General features: G+C 38.4%; 2 protein-coding genes across 2 annotated transcripts; one reads left to right on the forward strand and one right to left on the reverse strand.

The window, feature by feature from the left end:
- Positions 1–17,825: 17,825 nt before the first annotated feature.
- On the forward strand, positions 17,826–19,449 carry LOC128869266 (putative nuclease HARBI1). The gene is made up of 4 exons (XM_054111803.1): positions 17,826–18,101; positions 18,157–18,598; positions 18,656–18,800; positions 18,867–19,449. Exons 1-4 carry the CDS (start codon positions 17,986–17,988, stop codon positions 19,241–19,243), a joined length of 1,080 nt encoding a protein of 359 aa, XP_053967778.1. The 5' UTR covers positions 17,826–17,985; the 3' UTR covers positions 19,244–19,449.
- Positions 19,450–20,267: 818 nt separating this feature from the next.
- On the reverse strand, positions 20,268–20,801 carry LOC128870099 (uncharacterized). The gene is made up of 2 exons (XM_054112700.1): positions 20,560–20,801; positions 20,268–20,475 (listed from the first exon to the last, which is right to left on the reverse strand). Exons 1-2 carry the CDS (start codon positions 20,697–20,699, stop codon positions 20,268–20,270), a joined length of 348 nt encoding a protein of 115 aa, XP_053968675.1. The 5' UTR covers positions 20,700–20,801.

Below are 20,801 nucleotides of genomic sequence, written 5' to 3' on the forward strand. Positions count from 1 at the left end.
ATATACATTTGCGCATATGTATAAGCTGTGTGTATGTATGCTCACCAGCCACAGCTCAAAATAAAACGGTAAAACTTCTTAAGAAATCCAGCGCGCATTCAAAGGCACAGCGCACATTCATAGGCACAGCATTGTATGTACAGTAACCTTGACATGTTTACAGGCACCTTCAAATGCTCTGATTTCAGAGTAAGTTTCTAACTTTGCAGATATATGAATAGGTTTTGTGCACTTTTTATCATTTCAAGAACTACATACGTAAAGTAATCTACTAATTAACTATTTGCCTACTATCAGTTAACATAAAATAATTGTTTCCAAATTTTCTCTTAGTATTAAAATGTTCGAATCAGGCCTTTTTTTTAAGCTACTTGTTTTCTTCTGCAACTTACTGTATGCTCATGCGCGCACAGCAGCTGCGGCTATCGAGCATTTAGAAAGACATATTTACATACATATATTGATGCATACATATGTATGTACGATGCCGCGGGTACTCGACTTGACAAAAATTCAAGATTTATCAAATATTGGCAAATACAGGTATCCCTTGTATAACGCGGTCTTATACAACGCGGTTTCGATGTAACGCGATTTGGAAAAATTAGGTTTCAGTACAACGCGAAATTTAGGCTTATATAACGCGAAGGGGAAAATACATAATTATAAAACCTGATAACACTAATTTGCGTACCACATATTTATAACATGTAATGTATTTTTAATGTAAACCGGGAATTGCCCTTTTTTGCCTTAGATAGATAGAATAGATGTGGGAATGGTTGACAACAACCCTGGTTGACAACAACGGCAAACGAGGCACTTGGGTTTCAACTGTGTAGAAGGGCACTTGTGTTTCAACTGGCGTAGAAGGCGGTTCCTCAATAAAATTTATGAATTCCTCAAATCAAATTTATAAACTCACATTGTAAAATTTCAATAAGACGTTCAAACCTATATTGTAAAATTTCTTAAATTTGAATAAAACGTTCAAACCTATATTTTGGGGGCTCGTCCGGGAAAAGGAAAAGGAAAAGGATAAAGAAAAGAATGGCATGTCTTGGCGATTTAATTAGAAGTAGCCTGCGCAGTGGCAGTAAGGCCAAAATCACGACGCTGCATAAGTATATTTTTGAAAGCGAAGGCGACAGAAGTAACCGCCAACGACTTAGAGCGTTCTGTGGCTTCGCCTATAACGAAGGCAGCGCGGAATTCGAAGTTAAATCTCGATACGTGGATGCGAATTTAAGCGAGCGTGACCTAGTCACCATTTGTAACGTTTTGGGGATCGACTACAATGTGGCTGATGTGAAAATACACATATTTCACAATTTGCAGAAGGGACGCTTACTCGTAGCAAGCGGTGCAGAAAATCACGACGATGACGACGATGACGACGACGGCGTTGGCAGCGAAGACGAGGCAGCCAACAACTACGACGGCGCAGAACAACGTGCTTGTTCTACATTGCGGAATAGGAGAAACGACGATTGTTTTTTTTCTATCGACGGCAACGAAGGTAGGAAAGAAGCTCACAAAACTGCTGAACGACGGGAAAGAAGGCGTATTTGTGACGAACGAGAAGCAAGTATAAGTGCAAGTGAAGTTAACGAAAACGAAATGCCAATGCAAATGTCGCGGTTTGCAATAAATTTTCGTGATATTGAAGACTCAGTAAGGCCGTTTGATGGTACTGACAAATTGCCAATAGATGTGTGGGTAAATGAATTTGAAGAAACTGCTACCCTCATGCGTTGGGATGAATTTCAAAAATTTGTGTTCGCAAAGAAGTCGCTGAAAGGTTTAGCAAGAATGTTCATTTTAAGTGAAAGGGGAATCACATCGTGGTGTAAACTGAAAAAGGCATTAATAGATGAATTTCAAGCTGTGGTAAATAGCGCTCATTTGCACAAGCAGTTGACAGAAAGAAAGATGAAGAGAGAGGAGAACGTGCAGGAATATTTTTTTTGTATGAAAGAGTTAGCAGCAAGAGGAAACATTGAAGAAAATGCTTTGATTCAATACGTAATTGATGGTATACGCGATATGAGTGTGAGTAAGACAGTTCTATATGGCGCAAAAAATATTCGTGAATTTAAGGAAAAGCTTCGATGTTATGAGGGAATACGTGAAAAAGTGAAAACAGACGATACTAAAGAAATTATAAAAAAGGGGATGGTGAACAAAACCGAAAGAAATGAACTTAAATGCTACAATTGCGGGGCGAAAGGCCACAAAAGCGTTAATTGTGAGAGTAGAGAAAAGGGGGCAAAGTGTTTTCAGTGTAATGAGTATGGTCATATTGCTAAAAATTGCACAAACAATAAGAGTTTAAATAAAGGCGCTCAGCGAAACACACGACTTATTACAGGAAAACGAAGCATAATGAACAAAGATGTAATAATGAATGATAAAAAATTAATAGCATTATTTGATACGGGGAGTAAGTTTAGCCTCATTACTGAGAGTGTGTATAATGTGTTGAATAAACCTTATTTAAAGGAATGTAATATTTCACTATATGGCTTCGGTGAGTGTGACACTAAAAATGCAGTAAAGCCAATGGGTGCGTTGAAATATAAAATTGAGATAGACGGCGAAATATATGAACTAGAATTTTTGGTTGTACCTTCGAAATTCCTGGATTGTGAAGTGATAATTGGAGAGAACTTTTGTGCTTACGCTGAAGTGAAGATAGATCGTGAAGGGTTGCATATCAAAAAAGTAGAAAATGACAGTGATGATAATTCAAAGTTTTTTATGATGAAAATTGACATAGCTGCAGACGAAAAAGAAATTGATATCGGTGAAATGGTCCAAATAGGATCAAAACAAAAGGTGCGCGACATGGTAAAAACTTATCAACCAAATAAACAAAAATTTACAAATGTTGAAATGAAAATTATTTTAAAAGATGAGTCGCCAATATTTTCGAGGCCGCGACGTTTACCTATAGCTGAAAAACTCATTGTAGACAGTCAGGTGGAACAGTGGTTAAGTGATGGCATAATAGAAGCCTCGGATTCTGAATTTTGTAGTCCGGTTGTGTTGGTAAAGAAGCGTGATGGTACGCCAAGACTGTGTATCGACTTTCGAAGACTAAATAAAGTGATGATAAAGGATCATTTTCCTTTACCTTTAATTGAAGATCAACTTGACCAATTACAAAATGCTAAAATTTTTTCTACAATTGACTTACGAAACGGGTTTTTCCATGTGTCCATAGCTGAGTCTAGTCGTAAATACACAGCTTTCGTAACACACAACGGTCAGTATCAATTTTTGAAAGTGCCTTTCGGGTTGTCGAATTCTCCGAGTGTTTTCCAGAGGCATATAAATGCAATTTTTAGAGACTTGGTGCGTAGAGGTACCGTGTTACTTTATATGGACGATGTGATTATCCCTGCTCAAAACGAAGAAAGTGCTTTAAAAAATTTAGAAGAAGTAATGCAAGTTTGCAAGGACTATGGACTCGATATAAATTTTAAGAAGTGTCAATTTTTAAAAACAAAAGTAGAATTTTTAGGGCATGTTGTAGAAAATCGAAAGCTATCGCCATCGCCAGAGAAAATTGAAGCTGTAACAAAATACAAAATACCACAAAATTTGAAACAATTACAGGGGTTTTTGGGCCTTGCGGGATATTTTCGAAAATTTGTTAGAAATTTCTCGGTGATAGCAAAACCGCTCAGTGACTTAACGAAGCAAAATGTAAAATTCGAAATGAAAGACAGAGAAATCGAATCGTTTCAAACACTAAAAAAATGTCTAAGCGAAAAACCGGTTCTAAGCATTTTTAATCAAAAGTTTCAAACTGAAGTTCATACTGATGCCTCTATCGACGGATAGTGAAAACTATGTTGAAGAAATATCTTCTGATGAAGCTATTGCTCCCCCAAAACGCCCACGTGCAAAGATCTTTGAAGACAGTGAAACAGATTAATTACCATATGAAGTTTGAAGAATAACAATAAAGTTTTTAATAAATCCTTAATTTGTTTTTAAATTTTTTGTTTTGTGTTTTTAATTGTACAAGAAAGTCTGAACTTTATTATTGAGTTGAAATATATATGCATCTGTTATTTTGTATGTATTTAAAAAAAAAAAAAATCTATTGGAACATAACCCCCAAATTTATATGAAAACTATGTTTTAGATAACGCGGAATTACATAACGCGCAATTCTTCTGGAACGTAACTATCGCGTTATACGAGGGATACCTGTAATTCTACGCGAAATATTCCAATATTGACTATTTTCGAATTGTCGAGAAAATTGGCATATGGGCGGCTCGTTTTATGAATGAAAGTACTTGCTTTTAGAACTATGAGCTCGAATTTATCAATGAATTTTTTTATGATGAGTTTTTGTTGTACAGTACAATAGTTGAAACTGTTCGGCGCCGCCGCGACTCTTCAGCGCTATGGCAACTAGAATGATGGCCACTACGCCTGCGTCTATGACTGCATTTTGTTCTTGTAGTCGCAAGGCATAGAATTTTAGCTTTGAACGACATACGCATTTTGAGGAATAGAGTGAGTGCCCTGTGTGTGCGGTTGTATGTACATGCATATGGTATATTAATAAGCATTGTTTTGCTTGAATTCAATTCACATATTTATATTTGCATATGCCATCTTCCTGTGTGCCTGGTAATGAAGCGTTTTGTATACAGAATTTTTTGATTTGTTTGAAGGGATATGGGCACCAAGTGTACATACGCACATACAAATATGTACATGAATATTCAAAAGAAATTTGTTTTAGCATTTGTGAGGCAGGAATTTGATCATTATTTACATGAAATATAAGGCGATGCTCGTGAGGTAGGTCATGTTGCTTCAGTGCACACATATGCGTGCAACACTATATTTAATAAAGATGCAATTGAACTTAGTTGTCCCATATATGCAAATACGTTTCATTGAAGTTTTCCTTTATTTATTTTAAAGTTTCATACTATCTACAAAATGCATACATACAAATGTATGTATGTATATTATTATTCCCTGTAAAAAAATGTAAATTGAAAAAAATTTGGTTTGCCAAAGGAACAAATAAATGCATATTCAAATGTAAATACATATGTCGATATACCAAAACACTTGTATGCTATGAATTAATTTCGACTCAAATTATTAGTAAAAATTTTCATAAAATTTGTTTAGTTTTAAATTTACTAAAACGCACATACCAAAATGTGAGAGGTCGTTTTATAATGTTTTTTTTTTTTAATTAAATCAAAATATTAAAGTTACTTTGATTTGAAATGTTGGCGCATATAATAAATATTCAATCATTTTTTCTTCATCACCTTTGTCTGAAAATACAAATTGAATAAATTTTCGGTTATCAAGGGAACATAAAAATGCACAAGCAAATACTTTGCAAAATGCCGTCAGCTATTCGTGAATTTGATTTCCTACAGAGGCCAAAAACTGTGCAGGGCCAATATGCTGAAGGAGAAATCGCTGTAAAACATCTCTGTTAAAAGTTTCACCACACCCCGGCGGCGGTTAGACTTCATTTTTGACAATTCACACTATTCGTAGCTCGTGAGAATTCTCTATATTTAACGTTCTCTGTAATAGTGTAGTCGCACAGATAATATGCATTATTATCAATATACTCTTTAAACCATACATGCCATACATACCATACATACCATACATACATACATACATACATAATACAAATTATCAAAAACAAAATTTAGATAGTCAATTTTTTCAGCATTCAAACTTCGAGCATTCAACTGACAGACATTAAACCCATTGTAGCGATTAGAAATTAGTTTCAGCATTCCTCTTACATGTTCTTGGTCTACTTGTTTTTGCTATTTCATTACACATTGGCAGTTTATAGTTGGGAGGATACGCAAGGTGGGGGAATTTAAATAAAGCAAGGGGATAATCAGATAGATAGGAATGAGATCAAAATAAAAAAGATTACATTGTAAAGCCAAGAATATGAATAATACAAATGAGATGAACGAAATAGAAATGAGACTAAAATAAAAATGATTACAAAGCAAAGCAAAGAATTTGGAAAACATAATTGACAAATAATAGAATAAACTTAACGCAGACATAACATTAATAATATAACGCAGTCTAAATAAATGTTTTTGTTTTTACATATTAGCAGTTGCAATGCTCTCTATACTCTTTTTCAGTTATAATTACCGCATCAGCTCTAACAAACACTTGCCCACGAACAGAGAAAACTGACGTTAGACGCTTTTGCTTTTTATACTGCATAGCCAAACGCATTAGTTCACGATTTTTTCTCGTAAGATATTCGTGGATAAATAGCTTCCCTTCAATACTGACGCCGGCATCACTAAGAGAAAGTGCCCGTCTCTTATCTTTGCAGAATTTAGCTATAGCTTTCAGCAGTTGAGAGCGATCTGCAGCAGAGCTCAATCTGATTATGATAGGAGCTACGCTTTTATTGTTTGGTCGTAACCGGAAAGCAGAACGTATAGGCGCTAGTTTTACTTGAAGCGATTGGCACAGCTTGGAGAAATCATTTACACTGTCCTCATCTTTCCTTATAGGCAACCCACTAACAATCACATCTGATGATATTACGTTGTTCTCATATACATTTAGTTGTTCGGTAAGTGCATATACCTCGCTGCGCAATTTGTCTACATTATCACATTTCTGTTCAGTCTGCCGACTTCAAGTTCATAACATCCGCTGACAACTCACCGAATCGCTCCATTACTCGCTCTTCCGATTCTCTTAATCGTAATGTTAGCTCTTGAATGATGCTCTGCTTTTGTGATTCTAGGCGACTCTCAATTTTCGCAAACCACGCATTGAGAGTAGCGCTTGATGCATCGGTACTAAGGGACTTACTTTGTACTGAAGGTGTTTGCGGGGATGGCTACAATTTGTTCAAGGCCGTTGTTCGTGTTGACATTTTTGGCATGCTAGTAAATTCAAAGAATTTAACAGGTGAAACAACAAGGTTTTTTCGCAGTATTTCAAGTAGTAATGTTAAACTTTACTATGATTTTGATTTACCCGGACAAAAGAACCGCTTTTAGAGGATTTACGCAGTTTTTTAGTAAACTAACACTCAGTGGATTAAATAAAATTACGGATTAAACTGCAACTACTCAGAAACACGTCTACTCAGTCTGCTGATACATTTTCATTATATAACATAACATAACATAACATAACATAACATAACATAACATAACATAACATAACATAACATAACATAACATAACATAACATAACATAACATAACATAACATAACATAACATAACATAACATAACATAACATAACATAACATAACATAACATAACATAACATAACAGCAGTGCAAGAGCCCTGGGTCTTTAGGGGCCGTCTCTGTGGCTTAAGTGCGCTGAAAGGGGCCACGTTACTATATGACAGGAGTTCTAGCAGACCTAGGACCGGTCTTATAGTATCATCCCATCTCACTGTGACGGGTCTTGAGCAATTCTGTTGCCAAGACCTGGTAGCGGCTGAGGTGTGTTATAGAGGTAGACGCGGATGGTCGAAGTTTGTGATTGCATCTGCTTACTTTCCTTACGATGCTCTGGAAGGGCCACCACCCGGGAAGGCCACTAGTCTCGTGAGGTTCTGTGAGCGGCGCAGTCTAGGCCTCATCCTATGTTGCGATGCTAATGCCCAGCATACAATCTGGGGCAGCAGCAAGTGCAATGGACGGGGCTCTCGACTATTCGAATTTATCGCGTCCTCCTGCCTAGACATACAAAACAAGGGCTCACAGCCAACGTTTGTAACGGCTAGAAGACAGGAGGTGATTGATCTAACCCTATCAAACTCAAAACTTGGGTGGTCAATCAAGAACTGGAGAGTCCTTGCCGAAGATTCGTGCTCGGACCACAGGTACATTGAGTTTCAGTGTGGCGAGGAGGCACAAATGCCATTGCCCTCTAGAAACCCAAGAAAAACAGATTGGCAGAAGTTTAGGGAGGCGTTGCGGGACCTTGGCGTTGCGCCACCAAGACTTCGAAAAGAACAGGCCATTGAGGCGGCTGCTGAGAAACTCAACGCTGCCCTAACCGAATGTTTTGAGTCAGCCTGTCCAATTCGACCTCTCCCCAGCCGGACTCCCGTTCCTTGGTGGAATCGAGAGCTCCAGATGCTGAGGCGCGAGTCGAGAAAATTTCTAAACCGGGCCCTCAAGACTAACCTTGCAGAGGACTGGGAGCGATACCGTGATGATCAGAAGAACTACAAGAGGCTTATTCGGGAATCGAAAAGAGCGTCATATAGGGAATTCTGCAGCGGTATTGAATCTCTGAGTGACACGGCGAAACTGGTTAGGATCCTGAAAAGGGACCCAACGGCAAAGCTGGGGTCACTTAGGAAATCTGATGGCTCCTTCACGGGGCGGAAAAGTGAGACACTCAGCTTGCTGATAGAGTCTCACTTTCCTGGTAATCAGATAAGCATCAGCCGGCAACAGCCCTTATTGATAGAGGCAGTTGTCAGAGCTGTTACACCTTCTCGGCATGACTGGTTCGTTGCCAGATCTGTGGTGAATGAGGCCGCCATTCGATTTGCCATCAAATCTTTTGGCGACTACAAGTCGCCCGGACCAGATGGCATATTTCCTGCCATGCTGAAGGAGGGTGCAGAGTTCGTGACAGCAGCCCTGAAGAAAATCTTCTCGGCATGCCTGGCACTGGCTTACATACCACGCTCTCGGAGGATGGTGAGGGTCGCTTTCATCCCAAAGGTTGGAAAAGACGACTACACCAGCCCCAAAAGCTTTAGACCCATCAGCATGACCTCTTTCATGCTGAAAAGTCTCGAACGACTGGTGGAACTGCGCATACGTCAGAAGTCGCTGAAGGCTCACCCTCTGTCTCTATTTCAGCATGCCTATCAGAGTGGAAAATCCTGCGAGTCGGCACTGCAAAACCTTGTTGCTAGGGTAGAGCTGGCCATCGACAGGAGGGACTACGCTATGGGTATCTTTTTAGACATAGAGGGGGCGTTTGATAATGCCACTTTTGATAGTATGTGTAACTCTGCTAGTAGGCACGGCGTAGACCGGGTGCTAGTAAATTGGATTCGTTCGATGCTGGCCCAAAGAATCATTTCGGTGCGAGCAGAGGAAGATCTGCTGATGTCATCTGGGGTTAACAGAGGCTGCCCCCAAGGTGGTGTGCTGTCTCCGTTGCTCTGGTGCATGGTAATCGATCCTCTACTCACCACCTTAAACGATTCGGGAGTCTACGCACAAGCATATGCGGACGATGTTGCTTGTTTGGTAACAGGCTCATCACTTACGAACATCTGCAGGAAAGTGCAGAAAACTCTGGATCGGATTGACACTTGGTGCTGTGCGAACGGGCTGTCGGCAAATCCCGCCAAGACTGGTATTGTCCTCTTTACCAGAAGGAGGAAGCTTGATGGACTCGTTCTGCCAAAGCTAAAAGGAGTCACAATCCAGCTATCCAAGGAAATCAAATATCTTAGAGTAATCCTCGATAGTAAGCTCCTATGGAAATCACACGTTGAAACAAAGGCATCAAAAGCGCTGACAGCTTTCTGCCAGTGCAAAGGTGTCTTTGGGAAAACGTGGGGTCTCTCTCCTAGCAAGGTCCTATGGATCTACACGGCTATGATAAGACCCATTATCACCTATGCATCAGTGGTCTGGATGAGCAGACTCTCCCTAGTGGGAGTCAGGAGGACCTTATCGAGACTACAACGCACTGTGGCCATCTGTTGCACCGGAGCTTTTCCGACTACTTCAGGCCCGGCACTAGATGCTCTGATTGGTTTACCACCACTTGATGCTTTCATCCGAGGAGAGGCCTTGAAGGCCATCTGCAGACTGAAACACAATGGGAACTGGTACGGCCCTTGTCCGGCATTGGAACACAGAGAAGGCATGGACATCGATCCAACGATTCTCTCCATGCCCCTTGACTCCATGCCATCAAGGGTCGTACTTGAAAAGAGATACAGTGTAGTGCTACCAGAGGCTCAGTTGTGGGGAGACTCAGAAAATGAGCCCGGCAAACACTGTTTTCGCATTTTTACGGATGGCTCCAGGACCGAGCATGGCTCCGGCTCTGGGGTCTACGTGGAATCCAGCGGGACAAAACTGCACTTTGCTCTTGGAATGCATGCATCTGTGTTTCAAGCGGAGGTGTATGCAGTTCAAGAAGCGATGAACTTTGTTGTGGAAAAACGATGGAGAGGCAGATCTATATGTGTCTGCAGCGACAGCCAAGCAGCGCTTATGGCCTTAGACAGCCCTCAAACCACATCAGGGGTAGTGAAGTCCTGTAAATCCAGGCTGAACTATGTCGGCAGACATAATAGCCTGATGCTAACATGGGTCCCGGGACACGTGGGTATCGCGGGTAACGAGGCCTCTGACTCCTTAGCTAAGATGGGCTCTGAGGCCAACTTCTTTGGCCCAGAGCCCGCTTTGCCACTCCCCTCTGCGGCCATCACGGCCACGGTTAGCAAATGGGTAACTACTACCCACAAGCGAGCTTGGCAGGCTGAGAGAGGCTGCAGATGGACAAAACTGATGTTACCTGTCATGTCCGATCGACTGTCGCAAACCCTTCTGTCATTAAGCAGAGGGGAGTGCAGACGGCTGGTAGGACTGATGACGGGCCACTTTCTGTGGGCAAAGCACATGGAAAGGTTGGGCATCTCAGACAGTGTACTCTGCCCAGCTTGTGAAGAGGAGGATGAGACGGCGGACCACTTCCTGTGTGTCTGCCTCGCCTTCGCTCGAATCAGGTTTGAGGTCTTTGGCACTGATGTGTTAAGAAGCGACCATCTTGGCTCCTTGGCACCACAAGATCTACTCAGATTTCTTCGGAGATCGGGTAGATTTAAAGAAAATTAAAAGGGAATCCAAGTGTAGTACAATGGACTCAATTAATGTCTGAGTGCTGCACTTGCTAGTTGTCCCGACAAAAAAACAAAAAAAAAAAAAAAAAAAAAAAACATAACATAACATAACATAACATAACATAACATAACATAACATAACATAACATAACATAACATAACATAACATAACATAACATAACATAACATAACATAACATAACATAACATAACATAACATAACGTAACATAACATAACATAACATAACATAACATAACATAAGATAACATAACATAACATAACATAACATAACATAACATGCAGTTCAAGCAAGGTAACGCCGCATGAGCAAGATATCGACAAGATTTACTAAACATGGTTGAAAACTGGTCAAAAGCAAATGGGCTAAGAGTCAACCCCAATAAAACTGAACTCATCCTATTTACCAGGAAACATAAAATTCCAAATATAGCTCCTCCGACTCTAGGTGGAACGGCACTGTCATTTAGTGATGAGGCCCGCTACTTAGGTCTAATACTAGACCGAAAGCTAACATGGAAGGCAAATGTCGAAGATAGAGTAAAAAGGGCCACAATAGCACTATACTCTTGTAAACAGCTGATAGGACTAAGTTGGGGTCTCCCCCCATCTATCGTATACTGGCTTTACACGGCAATTGTCAGACCAATCCTAACATACGGCATATTAGTATGGTGGCCAGCTCTAGATAAATTGTACATTAAAAGAACCATGGCACACGTACAAAGAATGGCCAGTCTTTGCATCTGCGGGGCCCTCAAAACCACACCCACAGATGCACTAAATATTATGCTTAACATTTTACCAATAGAGCAGTACGGTAAGCAAACAGCTTCCAAAGCAACTCTCAGACTAAGAGAAATCGGCCTACTCAGAACGAACCAAAGAGGACACTCCTCAATTTTAGAACAATTCCCCTGCATTCCCAGCACAACGGATTTCTGTAGGACCAAGGACATCAATTTTAATAAATCCTTTGTCACAGTATTTCCTTCCAAAGAGGAATGGGATAACGGGCTCATTGTTAAGATAAATGACTTAAGCATCTACACAGATGGCTCAAAACTGGACAACAAAGTAGGTGGAGGGGTCTACTCCGACAAACTCGGAGTATGCCAATCATTTCGCTTACCTGATCATTGCAGTGTATTTCAGGCGGAAGTCACTGCCATAAAAGAGGGACTTAAAGAAATAAAAACGAGAGTATTATCCACAAATGAAGTCTTCATTTACTCGGACAGTCAAGCAGTAATAAAAGCGCTGGAATCAAAAACGCACTCGTCAAAAACAGTTCTAGAATGTTTTAAACTACTAGACGACGTATCTAAGTGCTACAAGGTGCACCTTATCTGGGTACCAGGCCACAGGAACATTGCAGGAAACTGTAAGGCGGATGAACTTGCAAGAACTGGTACAGCGCTCCATCTCGAACCGGATAAGGTGCTGATACCCATGCCCATAGCCACTTGTAAATTACTTATAGACAGGGAAACCATCAAAAAGGTAAATACAATCTGGCAAAACCTCACAACATGCGAACTAAGCAGACTGACATGGCCGAACTGGAACAGCGGTCGATCGAAGATCTTGCTAAGATTCAACAGAGAATCTATAAGAAAAATGATAGGTGTTTTAATTGGTCATTGTTTAATAGGCAACCACGCTAGAAGGTTAGGACTACCTTACTTCGATTTCTGTAGAAGCTGCCTAAATACAGAAGAAGGGGAAACAGTCAGACACCTTTTATCTGAGTGTGAAAGCCTAGCTATGAGAAGGCTGCGCACTTTCGATACAGCATTTCTAACCGATGTAGCGGATATAGCCCAACTAAAACTAGCGAAGCTCTGCTCGTTTATTAAAGCAACCGGATGGTTTGGAAAGGAACACGTAGAGTAAGGATAAGCTCCAGTGGTATCACAATGGACCTGCCGAAGGTCTAAGTGTGTCTTACGACAACCACCCTACCTACCTACCTAAGATATCGACGCATGAGCAAGATAACGACGCATTTTTTGGTGCGTGCAGCCGGCTACATCGAATTATTAGACGGAATCACGTCAAAAAGTTTCTTAATTTTGGTGTTTCACCGTGATTCGAACCCACGTTCTCTCTGAGTTCCGAATGGTAATCACGCACCAATTCATTCAGATACGGCAGCCACCGATAGGGCTAGGGATAGGGAATTATTGTCACACGGAACAGTGTATGCTTTTTTGTAGGTGCGTTTTTGTTTCTACGTTCCCATAAGAATGATGATATTTCGTATCCACGTACATACATATTTATAAGGACAAAATTGTGAAATCTGAAATTTGTTTAAATATAATATGAACCAGAAGGACTTAAGGTTTAAGAGACTGATAATTGATAAATGTGTTTTATTTACAACTATCTGATTTATTTTTTATTTATTATCTCCTATACCTGATGTGGCAGTAAAATTCTTAATTTGTGCAAGCGAAGAAGACACTGTGCGACGCAGCCAAGCAAGTTCTGCGCCGAGCGCATAGAAAAATGTATATTTAAACATTACATACATATATTAGATACACCACAGCAAAAAAAAAAGCAGCAATCTGGTTTCAAAGTAAATTTCTAACTTCACGGCTATATTAATTATTTCGTACATTTTTTGTTAATTGGATAATCCCACAAGTGAAGATATTATCTTAATTAAGTATTTATCTTCTATAAGAGAACAAAAAGGAAAGGATTTGAAATTTTTAATAGTACGAAATTTCGAAGACGTAAACTTGTTTTAAGCTAACGGTGGCTTTTGTTTACATCACTAGTGTATGCTTCTACGCACACTTGACACACAGCAGGTGAAACAAACCCCATTCGCTACGACTGTCGCCATTCTGTCGCGCATTTAGAAGACCTATTTACATACATATGGATATGCATACATATGAATATAGGGGAGACCGGGGTAGCTTCGGCACTTTTTTTTTGAAACTCCATACCTCACTAGATATTCAACAAATTTAAACTTGTGTATGTTTGAACAAATCCCACGTTATTTAAAAATAAAATGTTATGGAGACATTTTTTGAAATGGTAGTGTAGACAAAATATTTTAAGGTCATTGGAAAAAATTAAAATTTGCTGAATGTACCCCATGACGGGGTAGCTCCAGCACTTGACGGGGCACCTTCGTCATTCATGTTGTAAGGTATAGTTATTAAATAAAAAGTTCTTTCAAACATTTCTTCTTAAATTATATTTTAATAAATAGTATATCAGTACAAACGAAAAGCATATTTCATTTAACTGTAGTGAAAAATAGTGCGTCCAGGGCCAAAATAATAGAAAGTTATTTGATGTTGAAAGTTATTTGTTGTTAGATCAGTCTCAAAAATATATTTAGTGCAACAACGTGATGTTGAAGCAGGATTCACAGGGTTTGGAAGTTTAAATAAAATTTCACTTTTCAAAACCAATGATATATCCTCGTTCTCGGGCTTTACAAATATAAGCTGCGGAATGTCAAGCTTCCTAAGAAAGTTAACAGTGAATGTAAGCAATATAACACATTTTTGTTTTGCAGGTTTGAGAAGGTAAGGTAAGAACGAAATTTCCTACACTAAGTTCGAAGTCGTTTGTCAATTTATCGTTTGAAAAATTGTCCACCTCCGGCGTTTCCTTACCATCAACAAAAGATCAAATTGATTGGTCAATATCTGCGTATTCAATGCTTATGTTACTTTTGTCAGAGGAATCAATTTCCTTTCGAAACATACGTTTAGGCTGTTTGGTCTTTGGGCGAGAATCCTTTTTAACATTTTTAGTATTTTTGTCGTTTCGAAAATTTCCTAATTTCCGAATGTGCCCCAAGACAAAACGCTGTATCTACCCCAACCCTTCCCTTTTCTCTTTTCTCTATTTTTTTTTAAGTTTTGACATTTTGTATATCCCTTAATCACACTTTTTCACAAAATATACATTTTTACCTTTCAGTTACTATCAAAGTTTGTTAAAAATGTGAAATACAAAGGGCAGAAAACACTTTCTTGTAATAACAGAAAAACACCTTAAGCACTCGCGAAAACACAAAAACACGTGTAACTTTATCAGCTGCTCAAATAAAGATGTGAAACTTTGAATCAATATTCGTTATTAGTGGTGGGAAAGTGTTCATCTCTATAGGGTGATGCCAGACTGCTCCTCCATACTGAAAACGCTATTGCCGAATGTACCCCACAGCCGAAGCTACCCCGGTCTCCCCTACGAAAATACCGGCACTTCCCACGACAAAAATTGACGGTTCACCAAATATTTTTGTCTTCCTCAAGAAAAATAGGCTTATGGACAGATCAGGCGGGTGAGGGAATATTTGATGGGCTCGTTTTGTGAATGACGGAGCCTCGCTTTGAGAAATATACGCTTGCGTTTATGATTTAAATCAAGGGTTTTGCAATAAGAGGTGTTATTTTGATATTCAAAGAAAAATGCTATTTTTAATGTAAATGATCGAATGTTTATTTCATTATAAATAAGAAGGTATGCCGTTAAAAGTGGAAAATAACGTCAGGCAAATGACCATCACGACCACGCTTACAGGACAATATCCTTTTCATGAAAATTTCCATAACCGAATTGCAAAGTGGCTGCCCTACGTCCTCGATAGCCTCACGCATTCCATCTTTGAGGTCTTGAATCGACCCTGGGCTGTTGGCGTACCCCTTCTCTTTCACGTGGCCTCAAAGAAAAAGTCACGAGGTGTTAAATCAAAAGATCTCGGTTGCCAATTGTGATCACCTCTTCGAGAGATAACACGGTCCGGAAACTTTTCCCGTAAAAGATCAATGGTTTCGTTGCTTGTGTGGCACGTAGCGCCGTCTTGTTGAAAATAAACGTTGTCCAGATCAATACCATCCAATTCCGGCCATAAAAAATCGTTAGTCATCTCTCGATAGCGCAATCCTATTCAAAATAACACCTGTTATTGGAAAACCCTTTAGTTTTTGAAGTGTTAAAGAACATTTTAGAATGCTGCTTCTGTACCTATGAAAGTATTTTGTTTTCGTTAGTAGAATATTTGGAAAATATACTGGGGGACAGCAAATTTCATTAAGGAAATAATAAATAAAGAACATATCGCACCCTAAATACAAAAGGGTCACAACTCAAAATGAGCAGAAGCTCAAATATGAACGAGACGTTATCAATAAAACGGTCCGCGGATGACATATGGCAAAACTAATTTTTTTGTTTTTTGGTAGGACTGTTATAAGCTTACATGGCAAATTTCAGCGTGATATGTCACATAGTTTGTTTTCTGTGCTACTGTAAACAAGTCAAGCTCGAGTGTGGAAAATTTTGAGTTGTGCCCCTTTTGTATTTAGGGTGCGATATATTTTATTAACCTTTATAGAAAAATTCAAATATGTATGTCCATATATTATACATATGTATGTATGTATATATGTAAGTCAAAACTTTGATCTCTTGATATATAAGATCCTCTAACTCCTAGTAGGAGCATAGAACGTTTTATGGTAATGCATGGTATATACATATAAAGAGAAACTATTATATATAAATAATAAGTGTAGCAATTAATCTAAAACACTGGCTGTGTATTTATAACTGAGGTAAGGATATTTGATTATATGCTTGTTTTACATATGTAGAGATACAAAGTGTGATGCTGGTGGCTTAAATAAAATATTTTATATAAAAATCCTACAAAAAGAGGTTGTCTGTAAAGTCGGTTTACTGACGATAGTTTAACGTGACAACGTCATAAGAAAATATTGATGGAATGGTTACAATTTTCAAAACAAAATTTTAATTTTATTTGTTTGATAGATATTTTGTATGGATATAGAGAAGGAGGTAAAATGAAAAGTGACGAAACATTTATCAAATTCATGAAAGATGTGTTCAATTTCGATTGTGCATCAGACGTTAATAAGTAAACAACACTAAGAGGCAACATCATCGATTTGCCTTTTTCAAGACACATTACACTCGACTCGAAACACCTCCTTTCATTTCTTACTTTTCCTATCATCGTCCTATTCTCAACAGAGAAATGGTTCATTACCATGCACACAGGAGGAAGGCATATGCAAATACAAGTATGTGAATTTATATACAAATGCTCATATACATTCATATATATGCTCACTCAAGTAGGACAGAGCCAGATGTCGAACGTTGCCGAACGCGGGGGCCGATTGTGCTCTTTGTCATTCGTTCCGCGCTCTCGCTTGCAGTTCAAGCACATTAGCTTACATTTGCTTGCATACGGAATAGATTCGTATATTTGATATGTCTATATGACTTGTATGCATCTTTACATATAGATTTATTCTTTTTGAAAATTGCGCGAAATTGTATATGTATATGCATGTTTATATGCATATATTAGTATACAACATATCTTATAAGGTATGTGGTAAATACTATTGTACCATACATTTTTTCCTTCATATATAATAAAAAAATTAATAATAATAACATTAAAACAACAGGTATTATTAACAAACTTGGTTTTATTTTAAATTTTTCAAGTAAATCAAATTAATAATAATCAATAAGAAGCCGTATGCAAATACAAATACGTGAATTTATATATGTACATATGCGCATATACATACATATATACGCTCACTTAAGTAGGAGAGAGCAAGATGTCGAACGTTGCCGTTCGTTTGCTTTGTTTGCTTTGTCGTTCGTTCCGCGCTTTTGCTTGCAGTTCATTCAAGGTAACGACAATGAGCAAGGTAACGACAAATGAGCAAGGTAACGACAAATGAGCAAGGTAACGACACATTTTTTCGTGCGTGCAGCCGGCTAAATCGAATTATAAGACGTTATCACGTCAAAATCAAAAATAGGCAAATCAAAATTTGGCCATAGCATCAAATAAGATATACATGCCTATAATGATAAACGTCGGATGATATGCGGCGGGAGTTAACTCGATCCGCACTCGATTCACTTTTTCACAAAAATGGTATTATTGTTACCGACGGATGCACTGCATTACAATCCGTGAACTGTGTTATCAGCATAATCAGCTGTGCAAAAGACCAATAAATATTTGTTAAATAAAATGGATTCAATAGCTTTTTTTTTGGATTTTAATGAAAGTACAAACAATGATGCAAGACGAACCCGGAAAAAAGTAAGGGATAATGCTGTTGACGTGTTCCAGTTGCCGGATGATGTGTAAGTTCACTTTTTAAGGACAATTGACGAAAATTTATGTGAACTCCTCTTGTAGATTTGTTAAGCAATTCCGTCTTAATAAGATAGCTTTCCAATATGTTCTTAACATATTAAAGAGGGAAATGCTTCCTGTTATTAAAACATGGTCGATATCGCCAGAGCTCAAACTAGAAGCCTGTCTAAGATTTTTTGCTGAAGGGGGTTATCAAAATGGTACTGGGCAGGATTTTAATATTGGCATGGCGCAGTCCACAGTGTCCATAGTACTGTCAGAAGTTTTAAATATTTTAGAGGCAACACTATGCCCCAGATGGATAAGTTTGGCAATGACCGAGACTGAAGAGCTTGAAGCCAAAAGATATTTTTTTGGAAAAACAAGAATTCCCGGCATAGTTATGTGCGTAGATGGCACCCACATAAAGATTTTGAAACCTGCTGGAGACAATTCGCACCTTTATTATAATAGGAAAGGATATTACAGTATTAATGCAATGATAGTAAGTTAATTTCTGAAATTTTAATTGACTAATAAAATGACTTTTTTCTATCTTAAGATATGTGACCATAAGCAGCGAATAAGGTATGTGAACAGTAGGTACGCAGGTGCAAGTCACGATTCCTTTATTTGGGAAAATAGTGAGGCTTCAAGACATTTCCAAACCATGTATGAAAATGGACACAGAAGCACTAGATTGTTGGGTACATATATGACAAAAACGAAACAGTTAACAATACATAAGTAATTTTGATTTAAATGTTCCCTAGGTGACTCTGGATACCCACTTTTACCCTGGCTGATAACGCCCTTCCGAAATGCCGGAGCGAATACACCCCAAAGCCGTTTCAATAAAAGCCATAGCTCGGGTCGCAATATTGTTGAACGCACAATAGGTGTCTGGAAGAATTGGTGTCGATGCTTGCTCTCAGCTCGCCAACTTCATTATTCTCCGGAAAAAGTGGCTCAAATTGTTAATGTTGCGGCGGCACTTCACAACATTCGGATCCATTATAATATTTCAGACGAATATTTAGAAGGGGTTTTTGAAAGTGAAGAGTATGAAAATGGCGAGCCTGTACAACATCAAAGGTATACCAATGAAGCAAACCAAATCCGGAATGAAATGCTACACAGCTTTTTATAAAGAAACATTTTTTTGTTTTCATTTAACGTACATAAATATATGTATGTTTGTATATATTTCTTAAGAACAAAATAAAAACAGCCTTCTTGGCAAATGTTGCACATTAAAACTTAAACTTAAAATATAAAAGCCTTCTTGGCAAATGTTGCACTTTAAAACTTAAGCTAAACAAAATTTCTAATTCACAGTCATTTTTTAAGTCTCAATTGCACATTAAAACTTAAACTTAAAATATAAAAGCCTTCTTGGCAAATGTTGCACTTTAAAACTTAATCTAAACCAAATTTCTAATTCACAGTCATTTTTTAAGTCTCAATTGCTTGTTAACTTCTCCTAATTCAATGCTTAAAAGTTCTTGTTTCACCCTTAATTTTTCAATAGCATTTGTCTCCATGGCTATATTATGTCTTTTTGTCTCCTCAAGAAAAGCTTGGAGAATTTCATTGTTTTTCTTCTGGTGATCACCCAGACGGTCAACCGACCTGGTCAGATCTTTCAGTTCTTTTTTTACATTTTTAAAATGTAGTTCCTGTGCCCCAACACTTTCCGAAACTTTTGAATATAACCTCTCCTGCACACCGATTTGCTTGTCTAACAAGTCAAACTGCTCTGGTCTCTTTTTTTTTCGGAGTTCATTTCGAATGTTTTGGTTATTTTCCACATCTTCATTTTCCAACAACTCTATGCAGATGGCGTCTCTCGAAGTATATGAATTTGTACGAGCTCTCTTCGATGTAGATGGAGTAATGTCTTCAACCACCTGCTCTGAATTTAGTGGAGTGGCATGCTCAATAATTCTCCTCTGAGGCACTCCAAACTCTTTTGAATTTTTAATGCCCCCAACACAGGCGTTTAGGCCCACTAGAGCAGCAACATCTTCTTCTAGCGACGATAAAGGTAGTTCCCTATTTTCGCCTCCACCAGTTGCTTGTAATTCCCTTTTATTGTGCGCCAACTTTTTCTTTACTGCTGATTTAAAATCTGACCAAACCTTTAATTAAAACGGAAATAAGTACTTATATTCTCAATGAACTTTTGAATTATCAACAAACCTTTTCCATTCTAAAATACTCTTCGATGGAGGCCCTAATGAATTCAGTTCCTCACGCACACTCTCCCAAAATTGCTCTACCTCGTTAGGAGCACTTCTGGTAAAATTTTTTGCAATATCAGGATGCTCCTTCATACGAGATATTAAACCTTTAAATTGCTCTCTGGTGGTTGTGCGTTTCCTAAAAAATATTAATTTTGCCATTTGTATAAATTTTGCCAATATATATAATCCGAAAAAAACAAATAAAAATGTTTTTCCTTACATTTTATTGCTCTCCATCTTTATTATAATAATATCCGCAACACAATGACCTGCGGATGAGAAACGAGTAAATTTCTTTGAAACGCGTATTGAGTGCGTTGTTGGTAATGCCATTTTTTTTAATCGATCCGTAAACCACATTATCGATCCGCATACTGCTTTATCCGACGTTTATTATGATACCGAATACTGTCGGATCGAGTATAACTCCCTCCGCAACCATCCGTCGGATACCATAATAGG

This window comes from Anastrepha ludens, chromosome X, assembly GCF_028408465.1.
Source record: "Anastrepha ludens isolate Willacy chromosome X, idAnaLude1.1, whole genome shotgun sequence".
Classification (NCBI taxonomy): domain Eukaryota; kingdom Metazoa; phylum Arthropoda; class Insecta; order Diptera; family Tephritidae; genus Anastrepha; species Anastrepha ludens.